The sequence below is a fragment of the Epinephelus moara genome, chromosome 16, assembly GCF_006386435.1.
Source record: "Epinephelus moara isolate mb chromosome 16, YSFRI_EMoa_1.0, whole genome shotgun sequence".
NCBI lineage: Eukaryota > Metazoa > Chordata > Actinopteri > Perciformes > Serranidae > Epinephelus > Epinephelus moara.
In genome coordinates, this window is record NC_065521.1 from 42,925,803 (window position 1) to 42,944,585 (window position 18,783).

Genomic DNA, 18,783 nt, shown 5'->3' on the forward strand with positions numbered 1-18,783 from the left:
TGACCTTTAGAATGCACTGGGGCAGTTTGCAGCGAAGTGTGAGAGTGAGAGTTAGCACCCTGTCTGAGTCCATGGTTCTCTGCCAGAAAACGTTGGATTACCCCCTCTGTGATGGGAGGAGGTTACTGCCCTAAGCGAAGGAGTTCAGGTATTTCAGGGTCTTGTTCATTAGTGAGGGTAGAATGGAGCATGAGATGGGTCTGCAGTTTGGCGTGGCGTCTGCAGTGATGTGGGCACTGTGCCGGACTGTCATGGTGAAGAGGGAGCTTTCGATTTACTGGCCCATCTAGTACATCCCAGCCCTCACCTATGGTCATGAGCTCTGGGTTAACGCCTCCCTCAAGATGAATTGTAATACAGTAACTTATGTGACCTTGTATCTAGTGTGACTGCTGATCTCTCCAGAAACTAATAAGGAACTCAGTTCAATCAAACACAGACAACAGACCGGTGTTGACGTGGAAATACTGTTTTTATTGTCTGTACCAAACTTGATTGAAGAAAACCGAGTTTTCCAGAGTATAACAAACACATCAAAGTCCAGCAGAAACAGGAGACAGAGAGGAGAGAGACTCACAGTGTACGCAACGCTTATCGGCACTGAGGTCACACAAGCACCAGCACTACCTTCAAAGCCATCATTTCACTCTGCTCAGACATTTTCAGCAAACACACCTGCGTGACGCCGCTGCACTTCAGCCACACTGAAGATCTGCTGGCAGTGACACAAACATGCATGTTGATTTAAACCAGAGATAACAGTTATGGATCCCCAGAGTGGCCAAAAGTTTCTGAGCGTGGCCTCTTGCAGGTGTGTGTCTGACTGAAAACATCCAAAGAAACCTCTAATATCAAACACCGCACACAGTCTTCCTCAGTAACACTTACATCAACACATTTACTACCATCATTAAACCAGACTAGAGCCAACACACAACTTGAAACACTTTCAATGACTTGTCAGGAAAACCAGGCGATTGTCAGAACCTCATGAAACATCTCATGATGTCATAAATCCCACCTGACAAGTGACTGAAGTGATGACAGTTTGTATTGTGACTCATTAAATACAGACTGTTGGAGTTAGAGGAGGGAGGTTACATTGGCACTGGGTTCAGTACAGAGGCCACTATGTAAAGGGGGGACATCTGCTCCCCCTTTAACATTGCATAACAAAAAGCACTTCTTCACTAAGGCTCGACAACACACACTCGCCAGACCTGCTCCAAATGGGGGGAAGCTGCTGTTCTGTCCACAGTTTCAAGTTTTGTCCTGCATTGAGAAGGCTCACAGTTTACAGAGAGAGAGAGAGGGGGAGTGTGTGTTTGTCCTCAGTGTGCTACGATTTGTCTTGGCATCAACCCACCTAGCAAACATGAACGGGTGTCCCCAAAAGATATCTTAAAAAATGGCTCATAAGGAGTTTGTAAGTGCTCAAATCAGAATTTTTTTAACAAACAGTCCAGCCTAGGAATATTGTGAGGGGAAATAGCATTTGCAATTAATTTGGAGCATTTATTTATCCTGCTTTAAGCACCAGACGAGGGCGGTTTAGCCAGTATTAATGAATTTCCAACTATTCAGTTTGCTTCTGACGTTTTTAGGCTTTCTGTGTGCATATATGGGAGGTAATCAGAAACTATTTAGATAGTCCATGTGTCATTTTGAGTCATCGTCTAAGCAAAAATGTCCTGGTTTCAGCTCTTAAAATGTGAGGACCTGCTATTTTATATCATTATAAACATAAATCAGGACATTTTGAAACACAACCCTGTGATCCAAGGAATTGTGCCAACTGACCCTTTATACATGAAACAATTGATTAATTGAGATTCTGGTAAGCAGATTATTCAACAATGACAGTGTTCATTAGTTGCAGGAAGCCGTACTCGTTAACAGAGCGGTGTCCTCTGACACAAAATGTCTCCATAACAGTAGGTTGTAGTTACAGTAAATATTTTGGGGCCTAAGATCCTGACAGAAGGGAGCATTTTGGGGAAGCAGTTTTTGCTGTGTTGCATCTGTACTTCAGCACATTAAATTTGAAATTAAAGAATTACTTGCAGAATAAAGTCCTGACTTGTAGCTTTATTTCATGTGGGGTTGCATCCATGTTCAGGTGAACAGCAGAGGAATGGGAGGTCTCTTTATTCAAAGTGCCCGGTCCAAAAAGTGTTTGACAAATGAACCTAAATACAGTTATGCTTCATATTTGGACCCTCTGATGTCGCTCAGACATTAGCAGGCAGTTTGATAATGCTCTATCAGGCCTCTGCTGCAGCCAGATTCACTCCCAGCAAATGTGAAGGGTTTCTTTGCCTTTAGAAATTCACTGAAAGAGGTGACGAACTCAGAAAAAACTTCCTGGTTGACTCATCTGTATGATCATTGTCCAAAAAACTGAGTATTCGTCCTAAAGTAATCACCCAGAATGGATGTAAAAACTCCCAAATTAAAGCTAAAAGTCAGAAGTTTAACCTCATGTTCAGAGTTGGCTTTAAAATCTAATGTGCTGGAGTTAATAACAAAAAAGAAGCTACTGCATCTGCACATCACCACCACAATACAAAGGTTGACTGTGGTTAGAAAGAAAAAAACTCAAATCACTCTTTGGAGTGTTAAAAAGCACACATTCTAAAAAAAATATATGATTTGGAAATTATTTCTAAAAAGGTTAAAAGTAGAAATGTATTTTTTTAGAAGTGGTCTTACTGAAGGAAACTACCAGAAAATACAAAAAAAATCTAACACCCAGGCATCCTTTGATTGTGTGCAACATTCAACCCTCATGGCAGTGCTTGTTAAAGGCGTGAGTTCTGTCAACTATTAAATCATGTAGCTACAACACTTAAATACTAACTATCTGCACCTCTCAGATGGAGAGCTGCTCCACAGATGAAAAAGCTCAACTCAGCACCCCTTTAATTTAATTCTGCAGAATGTATTTTGTTGAAAACTTGCATTTTTCAGCTAACTCATGGCAAGAATATCACAAATCATTCACCAAAAAACCATCTAATTAAATTAAACTGTCTTGAAACACCATCAATATATTTTTTTGTTTGCTTTCTGAGCATTAGATGGAAGACAGGTGGTCCGCTGCACCCTGACACATCTGAGCTTTTGTCCATAATACCTCCAATGTTGTTTATTTTCAGAACACATTAAAAATATGACTAACAGTACAAACATTTGCCCAAAACAGCAGACTTACATTAAAGTAAAAAAAAAAAAAAGTTAAGAAAAATGTCTTCTTATGAAAAGAAAAATGCTCTGAATAAGGCCATTGATAAAGTTCTATATTCCAATAACAAATTGCTGTTAACAGTTATCGGTTTGTGTGGAATCAACATTAATGTGTTGTTTCAAATTAGGTACAAATATGTCAGATATGACATCTTTACAGTGGAAACACTGGTCTCAAATCAGATCCACAATATACAATATTAGTAATAAAATTGGTCAGTCAGGAAGTGGAAATAGGTAAAAGGAGGAAAAAGACACCTGTCTAGCATTCCCAGAAAGAAATCTGTCCTCAGTGTGGCAACTCATTGATCCCACGTCTTATGGAAAAACTAAATCCAACATTAGAAACAAGAGCAGAGGTTTCACTGATGAAGACGAAGCCTGAGAGAAGCACATGAGCAACTTCCACAACTCAGCCAGGCAGAGATCAGACGATGGTCTCGACTGTGGTCGGCTACATGTAGTGAACGCACTGTTCAGCCACAGTCGGAGCTCACAGTGTTTGTGATGTGGCTGCTGTGAATCTCCCATAAGGAATTATTTGTGTTGGCTGCAGCCTGAGGGAAGGCCTCTGGTATGAAACAGTGCACGTGCCTGAAAGCAGGTTCTCCAAAAAGACCAAAAATACAAAATCTGTTGATCATGCAGTCTAACTTTTTTTGTTGTTGCATTTTTTACTTAAAGTTGGCGTGTTGATCAAAAGGCTGCCGTCTTACACTCAGAGAGGAAGCCACTTTCCTGGACTTGAGGATTGCACATGTAAGAAGCCTGAACACCGCGGTGGAGAGGGAGCATGGGAGAAGTGGAAGCAAAAAGATCTGCTACATGAACAGCAACCGCTCTCTAAATAAGAAACCCCTTTTCTCTATAGATGTAAATCTTTCCAACAGTGATCGTTTAGTGAGTGTGAGGAAAAAAAACTCAACCTCAATTGAAAACAAATGTATAAAGTTGAGAGCATGACAGACAGGTGCCCCAAAACCATACAACAGAAAAAAAACAAACAAAAAATGAAATAAATGGAGTGAGGGGGAAATGTGATAGAACAGTAGCATACATTTACAAAACTCATCTGAAGCTCAACAGGACAAAATCAGGATGGTGTCCTTGGTGGAAAAATGGCCAAGAGAAGACCCGGCTGCTGCCTCGTCCCAGACTAAACCCTGAGCCCTTCAGTGTCAACGTGTGCAGCCCACAGGTTGCTCTTTACTTATTTAAACTTACTTAGAAACATACTGGCTACATCAAACTGGCAAATGATGTTTCTGAAGGCCTGCTGGCTCCATGAAGTCAACTCATTGTTAGTATAAGTAAAATAGGGACCAGCTAGGAAAAATAATACAAGATACGCCTCAGGTTTGGTTCAAATTGATGCAAAACTAAGTGTTCAAGTTGGGAATGTGTATTTTCTTTTTCTTCTGTGCGTGCATCTTTCTCCAAATAATTAAAACTCAGTGTCAACAGCAGAGGCACAAAGCGGCTACAGCGCCATCAAACGATCTGGGTTAGTTTGGGACAAAGTGATTGGTGACCTGACAGCCGGGTCTTCAGAGGAGGTTCTTCACGCTTGATTTGTTTCAAATTGATTTTTTTTAAACACATACAACCACACACGCACATACGTATACACACTCACACACGCACACACAGAGAACATCACCGTGTTTTTCACACTCAAGTCCATTACAAAAACCAGATATGTACTGCATGATCTGGTTTTGGGAAGGATGGGATTACAGGTGAGGGTAGGGGGGGTAGGGGGGGGACTGGAGGAAGAGGAGGCAGTGACCGAGGCTTTGTTGATTATTGGTAAAAAGATGTTTCAGGGAAGAAGGAGCTGTACGGCAGTTGAAGGCTTAGGAGGAAGAAATCCGGCAGGTTGGGGTTTAGGGTTTGGGGTGGGAGGGGGGGCACAAGTCAAGATCAGGTTTGGTGTTGGATATAAAACCAAACTGGCTGTCTTGGCTTGAGGAAGGATCTCGAGGTGTAGACCAGAGCATCTAAGTGAAAAGTTGCTTGCAGTCTTGAATATTAAAACTCCTCCTGCTCCTCAGCATCAGGTATCACAAAACCCTCCTGGAGAGAGAGAGAGGGGGACAGAGAGAGGAGAACGTCATGAAAAAACAGCGACATACTGTAGAGATACCTGAGGTCTGGATTCTAAACTTGTCATCTCTCTGGAGCCAGAAAACCCCAAATTAAGCAATATGGGTTGAGCCTTGTTGTCTCAAAGCCTAACACATGTGTTTCATTAACACACATTATTGCAATTCTTGGGTTATTATTTTTGCCAATTACACATATTCCTCATACTGTGAACAATGCCTTTACTGGTTTTCTGATCAACATTTCAGGTGTCTGAACACAAACACAGAAGTACAGATGGATAGAAGTAAAGTAGAGTAAAAAAAATACTATACAAGTCAAGAGCACATTAAGTCAAAATTACGAGAAATACAAATACAGCACCAAGAACCAGAACTGCTCCTAAAATTAATAGTGCAGGACTGTCTCTGAGCAAAGTGACATAACGGTGCGGTAAATAGAAGCAAGTCAGCCAAGCACCACTGAAAACTTTCAGGCTCAGTGAGCGAGCTGCATTCCATTCCTCTGCAGGAATTCACAATGGCATCAGCAGTTGTTAACAGCCGAGCAAGTGGGCTTTAATCTGGTGTTGAACTCACAACATATTTATCTAACATACTGGTTAATTTTAGAGAATAAGGCACAGAAACCGACGATGTGTTAATCCATCTTGCAATACTTTCTAACTTCCTCTGTGGCTCTCAGCCCATTGGTTCCTACTGAAGACTTATTTCTTCACTAAACACATCTCACACACACACACACACAGATATTTTCACTTCTTAAAAAGCTTTTGAGCAAACCAACAGGAGGAAATACTACATTTGTTGAGGGCTATTTTCAGCAGTGGATTGATCCTCATTTGGTGCTCTAGTGTTTCTGGCAACAGGACAATGTATGTAGGATGGAGTCAAAATAAACTACAATGTGTGTGTTTATGGTAATGAATAAACATGTTGCCCAGTACAACAGTGTGGTTTTTAAACATTTCTGGACAACAATGGAGCTCTATGGCACACAGGAAATAGATATATCAGCCTTTGATACACACACAGTACTTGTTAGTAGATACATTTACTGTTGGTTTGGTCTTTTTGTGAGATTTATTGACATTAAAACAAATATAGACTTTCACTCATTAGTATTGTTTACAGCCATTATCTTTGTTTGTAGTCATTTTCTATGGCTGAAATTGAGGAATATTTTAAGGGTAAGTTAAGTATTTTTTCAGCCTTGGTCCAGTACTGAGCAGGCTGCAGCCAGCAGTGGCGAAATAGGCTGCAAAGTAACCACTCATGTTCACACCGTCAATTTACACCCACTAAGTGTGCTTTTTTTGTCCACAGGCTCAGACTGTTATTGTATGTGTCTGACATTATTAAAGAAAGGATCCCTACAGAGATAGACCTTTTTGTTTAAGAGTAAGATCCTTTTTTGTTAAACCAGAAACAGCCCTGAAATTACCATCACCAAACGCACCAGACTCCATTTAAATAAACAGTAATTTTACCATCGTAGAGGACACTTCACTCAGAAACTAAAGAAACAAAATAAAACTCTGAAACAACACCTTGTCTCACATTCCCACTGTTCCAACAATTACCACCCTGTTTGGTAGACATAAACCCTTAATTCACCCAATTAGATGGTAAGATAAGCTGGCCCTTCAAATGCTAAAATTACTGTTAATTTAAATGGAGTCTGGTGGGTTTGGTAATGGCAATTTCGAGGCTGTTTCTGTTCAAACAAAAAGGTGCATCTTTGTAGGGATCCTTTCCATAATGTTGTCAGACACCTAGAATAACAGTCTGAGCCTATCAGTGGCAAAAACAAGCAGTTTTAGTAGACGTATATTGACGGGCAAACAACCCTCACCCTGGGTGGTTAGTTTTAAAAATTCTGTTGAGTGATTTAATTTCTCGTATGACTAAGCAATGACATTTTAAAATCCACTGACTCCTCGGCCTTCAGAATGAATTACAGCATCACCGAATTAAATTTGTGTCAAACTCACGTCTGTGGCGTAAAGGATGTCGATGATCCTCTGCAGTGTGGGGTCGCCCTCTCCTTCCTTCTCCTGGCAAATCAGCTCAATGTTTCGCAGCTTTCCAAAATAAAAGTCTCTCTCCTTCTCCATGTCCTGAATGGTTGATTTCAGGATCTCCATCTGTGGGAAGAAAGGGCAAAAACAACATTAAGTTTTGTTTCTACTTTTTCAGGGGACTCACTTTACGTTTACTTTTTATTTGCTTGTTGTGGAACTAAGAATTAATTTCACTTTTCAATAGTGATCGTATGGCGATTATTGTGATTATTTCTTCACTGTGCATAGCGGTGTGCTGACCTCATTTAAGAGCTCCGCCCTCTCCTCATCGCCTCCTCCCATCCCTGGCTTTCTGGCGCTGACATGAGCCAACTTGGGCGCTACCTTGGCAACAGGTGGCCTCTGAGGAGCTGAAGAGACAAAGAAGACACGGTTATTAACAGGAGAAAAAGCTTTGACTTACCAGCATTTCTCCATTTAATTTCAAACAACTTGACCCCACAAGACCAACCAGAGCTCTGACCTTGATTGAGGGCCTTTTTAGGGGTTTTGGCGAGAGCTGATGTGGCAGTGTTGGGTATGGGCATGGCATCCTGGCCGCGCCTCGCCTCCTCCGGGTCGTACTCCTTCCCATCGTAGTTGGCATCAAAGAACTTCTTAAACCACTGAACAAACTCAAAGTTGTCCTGGAACTTCCCCTTCACCAGTTTGTCTACTGGAATTATCTGGAAGCAAAGAGAGACAGTCAGGACGGGGACGTCTGGACATGTGTCTGCCTGGTAGCCAGGTTAAATGAGCTGTAACTTCTCTGTCAGCGTGTGTGTCACAGCTGGTACTGTTGCATTTTCAGTATCACTGTCAATACTGTTCATGTGTTGTGGTACTAATAACAAAATTATACATTTAAGATACGTTGCCCTACTGCATAAAAACCATTCATTCTGAAACAAGCTGTGAGCATTGGCATATTATCACATTTTAGGCTGAACTTGTGAGCAAACAGTCATTTCCACACCCAGTATTAAGGGGGCAACATGATTATTCATTAGGAGTCTCTGTGTTTGTGTCCCCCCCATGGATTTAAGTCCAATATTCACTCTCTTTCAGCTGTTTTTAGTCTCTACCAACTCCTGAAGGAAATATCTGCTTCTTTAGCTGCTAAATGCTCCCCTATGTTCACCTATTAGTCTCTAACTGTATCTGTCTGTTCTTTGCAGCTTTGTGAGATCGGTTAGAGCATGGCTGTATAAAGAGACATAGATACAGTGTTGGAGGCAAGACCCTCTAACGTCCTCTAAAGTTGCTCAGTGGCACATGAAGCCAAAAGCGTTCAACTGCCAGTATAAAATTACTCAAATGATTGGCTGTTACGTCCCCCGGCCGCCTGTGTATTTATTATGTGTATGTGTTTATGTCTATGTAGGCTATGCATTTGATCATCATGTTTAGTGGAGAGTCAGACCTCTCTTTCTGTCCGGAGATCGTGTGTGTTGGGTTAACAGGTGTGCAGGTGATTCGCTGGACGATTGTGACGTTGCTCCGGCTGGATTGGCTGAGCAAGGGGCTCGGCCTTCAGTGTCAACGGTCGCCTACTGGATAACAAGCGTGACGTCACCGCTGCCGGATTGGTGGAGCAAGGGGCTCGGCCTTCATAATGCCGGCCACACGGCAGTAGCGCATTGTATCGTTCTCTGGTTTTGTGATTGATAAGTACTTTGTTGTGTGATCCACGTGTGATTATTTAGCTTGCTAAATAATTAATTCTTTTGTTAAGACCAGTGCCTTAGGGCCAACTGAGTCGTTTGTGTATATTGTAAATAGTCATTGTCACATATTATTGTTTGCACGGAGCGTAGGGGTGAGCTGCTATTTTTGTTATACCTGTTTTCTCATGTTTTTCGTTAGCCTAGGGAGTTAGGCCTAGTATTGTATTTTTGTTTCTTTTGTTTTTGTTAGGAATTAGTTATTTCGCCGGTCGGTAGACAGGTTGCTTTTTGTTTGTTGTTTTGGCCCGGGCTCACCCTGACGTCTTTTGCTCCATTTTGTGTGCGATATTGTACAGTGTGTTTTTGGAGTGTGTAGCAATAAACATTTACTCCCGTGTTCCTGTGTATCCTTATGTTACGCACCCACACCCCTAGACCGGGGCGTAACATTGGCGCAGATTGAACCTAAAGAGCAAGGGCACCTAAGACTTACCCCGACCGAGCCCACTACTACAGATTTAGCTCTCCGCAACTTGAATGAGGATATTAATTTTAATCTTGTGTGACTCTTCTAGACTTCCCAAATGTGACTGGACTGAATGGATTACATACTGATGGTTAAGCTAGTCATGTTGCGGCGGCTGTGAGGCTAAAAAAAAAAAAAGTATCTTCTGAATTACAGACGTCTCTTTCATGATGTAAGTCTACTGGAAAAATCTTTTTGGGCTCAATGGCATCATGCAATGGGCTCGGAAGTTGTAATTCCACTGTTTGGCGACTACTAAAATAGTTTTGGGTCAGACAGGTGAACAATGAGCTAGAAACTTGCTATACAGCTCTGTAAAGCCGAGCAGAGCTGCAGATTCAGGTGGTAATTCTCTGTAGGTTCATCACTACCAGAGACACCTTTCACATTGCGAAAATCGTTTTAAAACAGAATCTGACCTAGTATTCAGTATAAACTTAACGGGCTTGGGTCCCAATTTGGTATTATTGGCACAATTGTACACACACCCAAAAAAAATACGGTGGTTCCATACTCGAAACTTAAGATACAACAGATTAAAAAACATGCTGTGTCATTACCAACACACAAATCCATACTTAAATAGGTAATCTCAAGAGTGTCACGGCAGGAAGAGAAAATGGTTTTGGAAAAAAAAAAGTCCAAGAGAAAAAACTGAAAGCCAAAACAGCTGCACAGGAACATCCTTCATTGTGACACTGACTCACAGAGCAGCTGCTGACCTGCTGGAATAAAACGATGGGATAACAATGTATGTTCTGTGTAGGACGCTAGGCCCAGAAAAAGAATGGTACGTACATTAAACACAAAGCTGGCCAGGATCGAAGCCACAGTGAGGAAAAGAGAGCAGCAGTAAAACAAAAAGAAGACATCAGCAGTAAACCTAATTACTCAGCGATGGAGGAGGCTGACATCATTAGACAATACACAAAGCATGAACGAGGGCAAAGTCCGCAATGTAGGCACAATGCCGGGGATTATAACACTGCACTGCTATGAATACCACTGATGTGCTCTCAGTGTTCGAGCATCTGTTACAGCGATCCATGAATCAACACTATGCAGGCATTTCAAACAGAGCACTGATCACTTCACAAATGGACGACAGGAAGGAAGCTGAAACATGAATAAATTATGGCAGCTTAGTCAATAGTCCTGCAAGCTGCTTCATGTTTAGTCTGAAAACAAATGATGACTGTGCTGGATCTGCCCCACCCTTTATTATCTTTGTTGACATATCAAGACTTTGTGAAGTGTCCAGAGCTGTAGGAAGCTCTCAAACTTTGCAATACAATTAAGTTTTTATTAAGAGCTTCTGATGTTGGAGAATAAAATGGAAAGATAGTGTAGTTCCACTTCGAGCATACAATCATGTCACATTAACTTAACCATGATTCAGCACTTTGTGGCACAAAAAGAACAGGGCTGAAATACAGTTGAGCATTTCAATCTGTATCTCTGCCGTCAAGTTGGTGTCTCATTACTCAGTGACAAATGAAAGCAGAGTGCACACAGAGTAAATAGTAGCCAAGGAGTGACAGACGAGCTAACAGTGCTAAGAAAAAACAAAGTGACTCATGATCCGATCAGCAGAGGCAGCTCAGCTGGTTGGGAGGGGATGACAGGAGTTCCAGTTTGCATACCAGTACGAAACATTTTAGAATAGTCTGTTCTAACAATCAGCCGAAGTGATCAAGGGTCAAAACATTTAGCTCCCCCGTACAATCTAAAAACTTAAAAGACCTTGTCCTTATTTTAAATATTTGGTGTTTTACATTCTTCATGCAGCCCTTCATACATCATCGTCCCTCAGTAGATGATTATATTTTAGACTGACAGAGAGGTGTGTGAGAAGAGGGGGTAGGCTAGCAAGCACAGTGGTTTCCCCACCACAGGAAAGAGTGAGCGGGCTGACCAGTAATCTAGACCAAGTGCAAACTAATCCTCCACGATCAGGCGACATGATTCATGTTCACTCATTTTCAGTGCTACTGATGACAGCTGTAAATAAGTCTGATAGTGTTAAGATACTATTAATGTGATCCAAACACTTCCTGCAGCAGCTCTACATTAAGAGCTTCTCATCAGCCAACCGCTGGCAGGATTTAGTGTGCAGCACAAGATGCAGTGAATATTTTTGTATGCAGATTCCTTGTACTTTTTATTCTCTTCACCAGGTGTAAGCCTGGATAGATCATGCCTTTGGTCCTGTGTGTGTGTGTTACCAGCGGACACACTGGGTATTTTTCCAACTCCAGCGTAGAGTATTATGGTTTATTGCAACTTCAGTAATATCTGCTGCCTTACATTTGACACACAGCTCTGCTCCACTGAAGCAGCTCCATACTGCGTTCATCTTCGCCCGTCTGTAGCATTGCAGCCTATTATGATGCGTAACCAGTCACAGAGAGCTATGGGCAGGACCCTGAGCAAGGATACAGAGTGGTGACTACACACAGAGGCAGGCAGTGCCATCACAGCCAAAGTAGCACATTTTTCCCAATTAATTAATTTTTCTGGCAATTGGCTTGAAAGAAAAAAGTACTACATCACAGGCCGTTATCCCTGTTGCTCAGAGCACAGTAGAGGTATCAGACTGTATGAACACTTTGCACATGAGGGCTGCATATCAGGAATTCCTTCATGTTTCCAAACTTTCTGCACTTCTGTTGTTGCATCATGTAATTTGAAACTGGCGTGCGTGCAGTATAGTACAGCAGGAGCGTTGTTACTTACTTTGTCGACCCCCATCTTTTTGAAGGAAACCTGCAGAAGCTTGAAGTTGTGGATGTATTCATGCTCCAGCTTGGCACCAAATTTAACTTTCTTCAGAGGCACAGAGCCGGGGAACAGCATGTCCATGAACTGGCAGTAGGCAGCACCTGGACGATGAAAATGATCCAAAGAAAGAAATTACAGGACACGTCCTCTAATGTCAAATATAGTAAAATCGTTACAAAAACTGGGTCGTGGCTAGATGGTAACCCTAGATTTGCAAAAGTCTTGCAAGCTGCTTCAAAATATTCTTGTCTTGTGGTTTTATGGTGTGACAATGCTGTGGTTAAGGTCTGGTTAGGTTTAGGCACAGAAAGGACTTGGTTAGGGTCAGGGAAAGATAATAGTTTGGGCTAAAACATGGAACGTGAAATCTCATTAGAGTCTCTACAAATCTAGACACAACCCAAGGAGTGAGTGTGTGCTGCATGTTCAAAAATCAGTGGATGTCTAAAAACAAGAGCATGTGGACTGAGAGCGCCACAGACAAGGATAAAAATAGAACTCACTTTCCTTTTAAGTGAGAAAAGAGAAAGCCAAAAGTTCATCTTAAAAGTGGTGTACTTGAACACTTGGGGTGTGCGTAAACAGGCTGTGTTTTTTTAAATACAGTACTGATTGACTGATACTGAAAACTACTAAGACAGAACCAGAATTTGAACCAGAATTTAATACTTCCAAACAACACCAGCCATAATGCACATACACTACCATAAACCCAACAAGACAACAGTAATGTTTGGGCAATCGTAATGATAAAAAGTAGTGCATGAATCTGCTGAATCACCTGAAATTAACAAAGTAGCTTATTTTCTATTTTGAGCAAACTCTGCCTGCACCCGCTGTTCTGACAAGCCTTTTAATTACACACTAAAATCTGAGAGTTTGCATATTTACAAGCCACAAAGATAATCTGCAGAAGTACAGCACATGCATGCACAGGTCGATGGGTGTGAAGTGAAAGAGTGATGAGTATCAGCAGTTCACAAGGTTAAAGCAGTTGTGCAAAATTTTCCTATTGGTCTTCATCGCCCTTTAAATCAGCTACAGCTGATGCATCTGGCAGCAACAGCTGTGCAGGTGGTTTTATCCACTTCTTAAAAAGGCAGCGATTTAAGGTCCTGGCAGCCAGTTACCATCAAATATTTTAAATATTGTACCTAATAAAAGGGGCCAGGCCACTAATGTTGTTGTACTGAATCAGGATAACTCTCATGCATTTGGTATGTTAAAAAAAAAAATCTGAAATAGTCAAACAGGTAACATAGATACACCATGTGCAGCTTGCCACTGTGTTTAATTTCAGTTAAAATTTTAAACTGGCTAAGGTGTGAAACTTATTGTTACTTTTAGTACAAAATTAAAGTTTTCCTAGTTTATCTGAGATGAACAAAAGCCCCTTTTACACTGCCTCTTGGTGGGAATTTCACGCTGTTATTCCACCTTGCTGTTCTGTAGAAAAGGTAAGATGGTGGAGATGGAGGTCAAAATTGTCTTGCCTCTGAGCCGGGAATGAAAGTACAGTAGTAATAGCGCGGAAACTATTTCTGTCAGGTCAGCTGGCAGGACGGGATCATGGGTAGCACGGGTGTGACATTTTGGCGACGTGTTATGCGTGTGACCCATTGCCAAAGATTTAAAACGTAGCTGTTAGCAGCTAACTCAAAGAGGACGTTGGGAAAACAGTGAGGTCTGGGAGCTCCTTATTCTCTGAGCAGAGGATGACATCAGCCTCCATATAACAGAGACAGTAAATGATTGTTATTGCCATGTTGATGTCTCTGTTATTGATTATAAAACGCTGCAGACGCATATGTTACATGTCACACTAGAGGCCGAAGCTGTTGTGTTACATGACACGTCCGTCGTGGCACATTTGATTCCACGATGCCAGCATGCTGTCTAAAATCACACACCGGAGTGTCATGATGCCGCTATTGTTTAGTGCTGTGTAAAAATGCAAAGGCAGCACAAAAGGGGACTTCATAGTGGCTCTGTAGTGCGATCTCTGTGTAAAAAGGGTTAAAGACGACTTACAAGAACATGTTTTATTGATGAGTCATGGCAAAGTATTAAGCATCAGTAGCGACGGACATACTGTTCCACAACATAGTCATGCAAAATATCACGCATGATGCCGGAACTGTATCAAGAGCTCTGACAACTGTCTGTTAATTAAACATATCTGGTCCTACCATCATGACAGACATACTCAAAACATCTCTTACCTGAACACAACATTTCTATCTTCGTGAGGTTCATCTGTAGAGACTCATTGATCCAGACCAACATGTCATGACGACTTAAGTTGTCACTGGTCACTGAGGTTGAGTACACGTTCACAGCCATTGTCGGTCACCTGCTGACACAGAGGAGAGAACAATTGTGAGAAAAATTTACATGATGACTGCCTTATCTGTCAGAGTGAATGGTGGAGCAGATAATGTTACCGGCCACAGCCAAATTTACCAGAACGGAGCTGATAGCTGAGGGTTACTGTGCATCCTTGATGCTGAGTCATCATTATGCGGATTTTTAAATGATAAGCTGGTTGTACATAACATGACTAAGAACTGCCTGATGCACAGACACACACAAAGTAACTGTGGTTGTTACTTCATACATTATTTGTGTAGAGACAAATTCTCAGTCCAACAGGCGAACAATCAAAAGCCGCAAAATGTCTGATTCAATATTTTAGAAGACAAAAAAAGGCAGCCAGTATCCACATTTGAAAGGCTGAAACAAATTATGTACTGGCACTTAAGCAGCTATCAAAATAGTTGGCCATTAATAGTCTGTTGATTGATTAATCAATTGGTCACAAGTAAGGCATTAAAATATTACATATGGCATTTCAATTTATTGTAATATAATCATATGAAATATGGAGACAACCAGCCTGAACATTGACATCTCATTTTGGATGTAATTGTAGTTAAAAACCTTCCTGCACCGCCCAGCTTCTGGCGTTCTGACAGGGAAAGTGTTGCACTGTAGGCACGCCCAAATATGCTGGCAATCAAACAATACTTTAAATAAGCACAACTTGTGATATGTCTTCAACAACAACTAGCTCGACCAAAGTCATTTTTTCTGGATGATAGTAGCAGTGTCTACGATTAAAGAGGTCAGACACTAAAAAACTAACTAACTGAGGTTTTAAGTCATCATGTATTTGCTACAGTCATTACAGACATATATGTTATGTCTCCATAAAGGTCGGTAGTTACATCAGAAACCATCATCCACAGTCTCTGCTGTGGCTCATCTCCAGGCTACACCAGACCAGTTATTTCCTCAACAGCTGAAAGTAATAGCTGGGGCCTCATAGGAATAACAGTTCTCTTCAGATGTAGCTGACTATTATATTTGCATCCTGGTAGACTATGTCACATCTAAATGAGAAATAACACTATAAATAGGCAAGCAGTTTGTCATGAGTTGATTAAAATATCATATGAGTCATATGAGTCTTCATATCGAGTAATTATTAATGGGGGGCTGTGTTGTCAATTCATTTAATAAAACTGTTGAATTTTACCTGTTTGCCAAGGTTTCTCTCATACATAATAACCAAATAATGGCTTCTACCTGAGCACAGAGTTGTCAAATGTTGAGAAATAAAAAAAATCCTGACAATTTTCTTTGAAATATTCTGGCTTCAAAAGCATTAACAGTTCAACAATAATGTACAAGTCAGTTAACTAATATTATAACTAACTTACTTGAACTAAAATGATTGTTAAATAATCCATCAGTTGGAGTTATTTGTTGAGTAAAATTACCAAAACATTTCCAGCTTCTCAAAGTGATCAATACCTCTGTTATACATGTCTGCACTGATGAAATGTGACCAGGTAGATTTACTCAGGTACTCTACTTATAGTATAATTTTTTCTTGTACTTTACTTAAGTATTTCCATTTTATACTATTTTACACTTCTACTCCAGTACATTGTGGAGGCACATTTGTACTTTTTGCTTCACTACATTTATTGTAAAGCTTCGGTTACACTGCAGATTTTTAGATTACTAATGGAAAATATAAATAAACTAAGAAATTACGCGGTATTATTAAAGATTAAGCTAGCTGGCAGTATATAAAGTAATTATAATCAGCTCCACTTTTACCAGCTGCAACATTAGAGTGCTGAACACATTTAATTTTGCACTATGTCAGCCTTTATCTTGTCTTAACGGGGAACTATGTCCATTTTCAAAATTCAAACATGTAATTCAAAGGGTCTTAGACAGTCCAAAATAATAGTAAAATAATCAACTCACCTAAGCTCATATTTGTGATGTCATTGGGTATTAAGTCTGAAGCTGCTCTGTAGACCATGAATGGTAAAAGATGTTTTAGATGACACTGAGAGCACCCAGGGGGATGTTCTGAGTATATGGGTACATTTTTATTTCAGAGCTGAGTACTCTACTATAGAATAAAGCTCATTAAGGTCAACAAAAGCAAACAAAAATTCTCTGGGTCCACAAATTCAGGCTCCCATTCATTGTCTGTGGAGCAGCTCCAGACTTTAAACCCTATGACATCACAAGTTCAAGACTGACTTGTCTGGTTTCTGGCTTTGAGACTTAGCTCATAGAGACAAATATTGACTAAACGTCCCTAGGCTATAGAAATAACATATGGGAATTCTTACTTTAGGTGGCATCCCCCTTAAATACTATAAGCTATTGTTGGGATTAATTAAGTACTCTTATATATCTCTCATTAGAATCAATAACACAATAAATATGATTCTGACATGGGCCATACTGCATAATGAGTACTTTTACTTTTGGTACTTAAAGTATTTATGCTAATATTTTTAAACTTTTGCTTTAGAAAGTTTAAATCTAGGACTATTGTAACAGAATATTTATACACTGTGGCCCTGCTACTTTACTTAAGTTAAATATCTGAATACTTCTTCCACCACTAAATTTAACATATAGTATTAAGATTTCATTTGGTCACGAAGTGGCATATGCTAAACGATTAATGGAGAAAATAAACGGCAATTTGTCAATAATATAAACAGCCGTTAGCCGCAGCTTTAACCTTATTGATATTCCGACCGATAGCATTTAACGGCTAGCTTGATGCAACAGGGCCCCAGCTAGAAACTTGAAAGCTAACGGTAGCGGCAGTTAGCCAACTGACCAGCTAATTTAGCTCCCTACAAAGCTAACGTAGCTATGCGGCTACCTAGCAGACTGAATGAGTTATTAAGTGACATGTTACCACCTGACAGTCGATTGAATTGGTTGCCATTTTCCTTTTATGTGGCTACAGTTAGCTAACAGTTATGTTTCTGTCACCGGCTTAAACTCAACCACCGGCTAACGTGAGCCAGTTTATCTCACAGACGTCCAGACGTTTTCCCCGCCCTGAACTCACCAAGCACCCGCTAGCTTGAGTTAGCTTGTGACGGTTGATGCGACAGACTTTCAGTGACGGAGCTGGAAGGCGCTAGCTTCAGCTATCAGTTAGTAACAGAAGCAGGCTATATATATGCATAAGCCTCGCCCTAGCTGGTTTCCTCGGGAATCAATCGGTTATGTTCCTGCTAGTCACGGGCTAGCATCTAAGCTAACAGAGTTCAGCTGCCTCCTCCACCAGCCGCCGTTTCACATGCCGGTAAAAGACACCGTGTTTCAGCGCCGTTACACTCACCTGGAGTGGATTGGCTTCGACAGATCTTGTACACGATGATTTTATTATTTTTCTCCGCTGTAACTCGGTGTCATAAAAAGGTCTATCTGTGATTGTTTCGACGTTATAGACACTTCTGCTTTTTCTTCTTCTTCTTGGTACCTCACGTTCAGTCTACCGGCAGCGGAAGAACCGTTTTGATGACGTCAGGGCGTAACGGGTAACGCCTAAACGTACCAACGCTAATGACGCTTTGTTGAGCTCACAGGAAACCGAGGAAAATATATATAATAAATATATACAAATATAAAATGACCAAGGATAAATATAAAATACATAGAATATCGATTTATATATACTTAATTAAAAATATCTAATCAACATATTAATGTATAAATAAAATATAAGAATAAACATTTTAAAAATATATAAATTTATATTTATTATATTTATTTATATATCTATTTAAAGACAGAAAGAGAGAAAGAAAAAGAAAGGAAAAATCACAAATGTACTAATAAATATAACTATTTTTCTAATTTCTCTGATACTCATTGGATACGTACACGTAAATTTGCTCTCACCAACAAATTCAAAGAAATAAATTACAAAATTCTGCATATTTACCTAACGAACATTTTCATCTAAAGATCTGAGGTTTTCAATAACAAATGTGAATTTTGTAATAACAAAGAAGAAAAAACTCAACATCTATTTTATGAATGTGAATGTGATTTTATTA

The 18,783-nt window shown here is 40.4% G+C and overlaps 1 protein-coding gene across 2 annotated transcripts; it reads right to left on the reverse strand.

Annotated features, from left to right (window-relative positions):
* Positions 1-453: 453 nt before the first annotated feature.
* mapre1b (microtubule-associated protein, RP/EB family, member 1b) lies at positions 454-18,240 on the reverse strand. 2 transcript variants are annotated; one of them, XM_050064228.1, is made up of 7 exons: positions 18,063-18,240; positions 14,611-14,741; positions 12,344-12,489; positions 7,899-8,100; positions 7,676-7,785; positions 7,346-7,498; positions 454-5,322 (listed from the first exon to the last, which is right to left on the reverse strand). In XM_050064228.1, the coding sequence occupies exons 2-7, from the start codon at positions 14,729-14,731 to the stop codon at positions 5,278-5,280; spliced, it is 777 nt and encodes a 258-aa protein (XP_049920185.1). In that variant the 5' UTR covers positions 14,732-14,741; positions 18,063-18,240; the 3' UTR covers positions 454-5,277. The 2 variants fall into 2 exon arrangements, with proteins under 2 accessions (XP_049920185.1, XP_049920186.1); XM_050064229.1 differs by having other exon boundaries at positions 14,611-14,744.
* Between the last annotated feature and the right edge of the window lie 543 nt (positions 18,241-18,783).

What these genes read in the sequence shown, in the direction of transcription:
- mapre1b (XM_050064228.1), bottom strand. Translation starts at nt 14,731, where the DNA reads ATGGCTGTGAACGTGTACTCAACCTCAGTGACCAGTGACAACTTAAGT. An exon ending in AAAAGATGGGGGTCGACAAA is followed by an intron (nt 8,101 to 12,343) that starts GTAAGTAACAAC and finishes CTTTGCTTCCAG; the next exon opens with ATAATTCCAGTAGACAAACT. An exon ending in TAAAAAGGCCCTCAATCAAG is followed by an intron (nt 7,786 to 7,898) that starts GTCAGAGCTCTG and finishes TTGTCTCTTCAG; the next exon opens with CTCCTCAGAGGCCACCTGTT.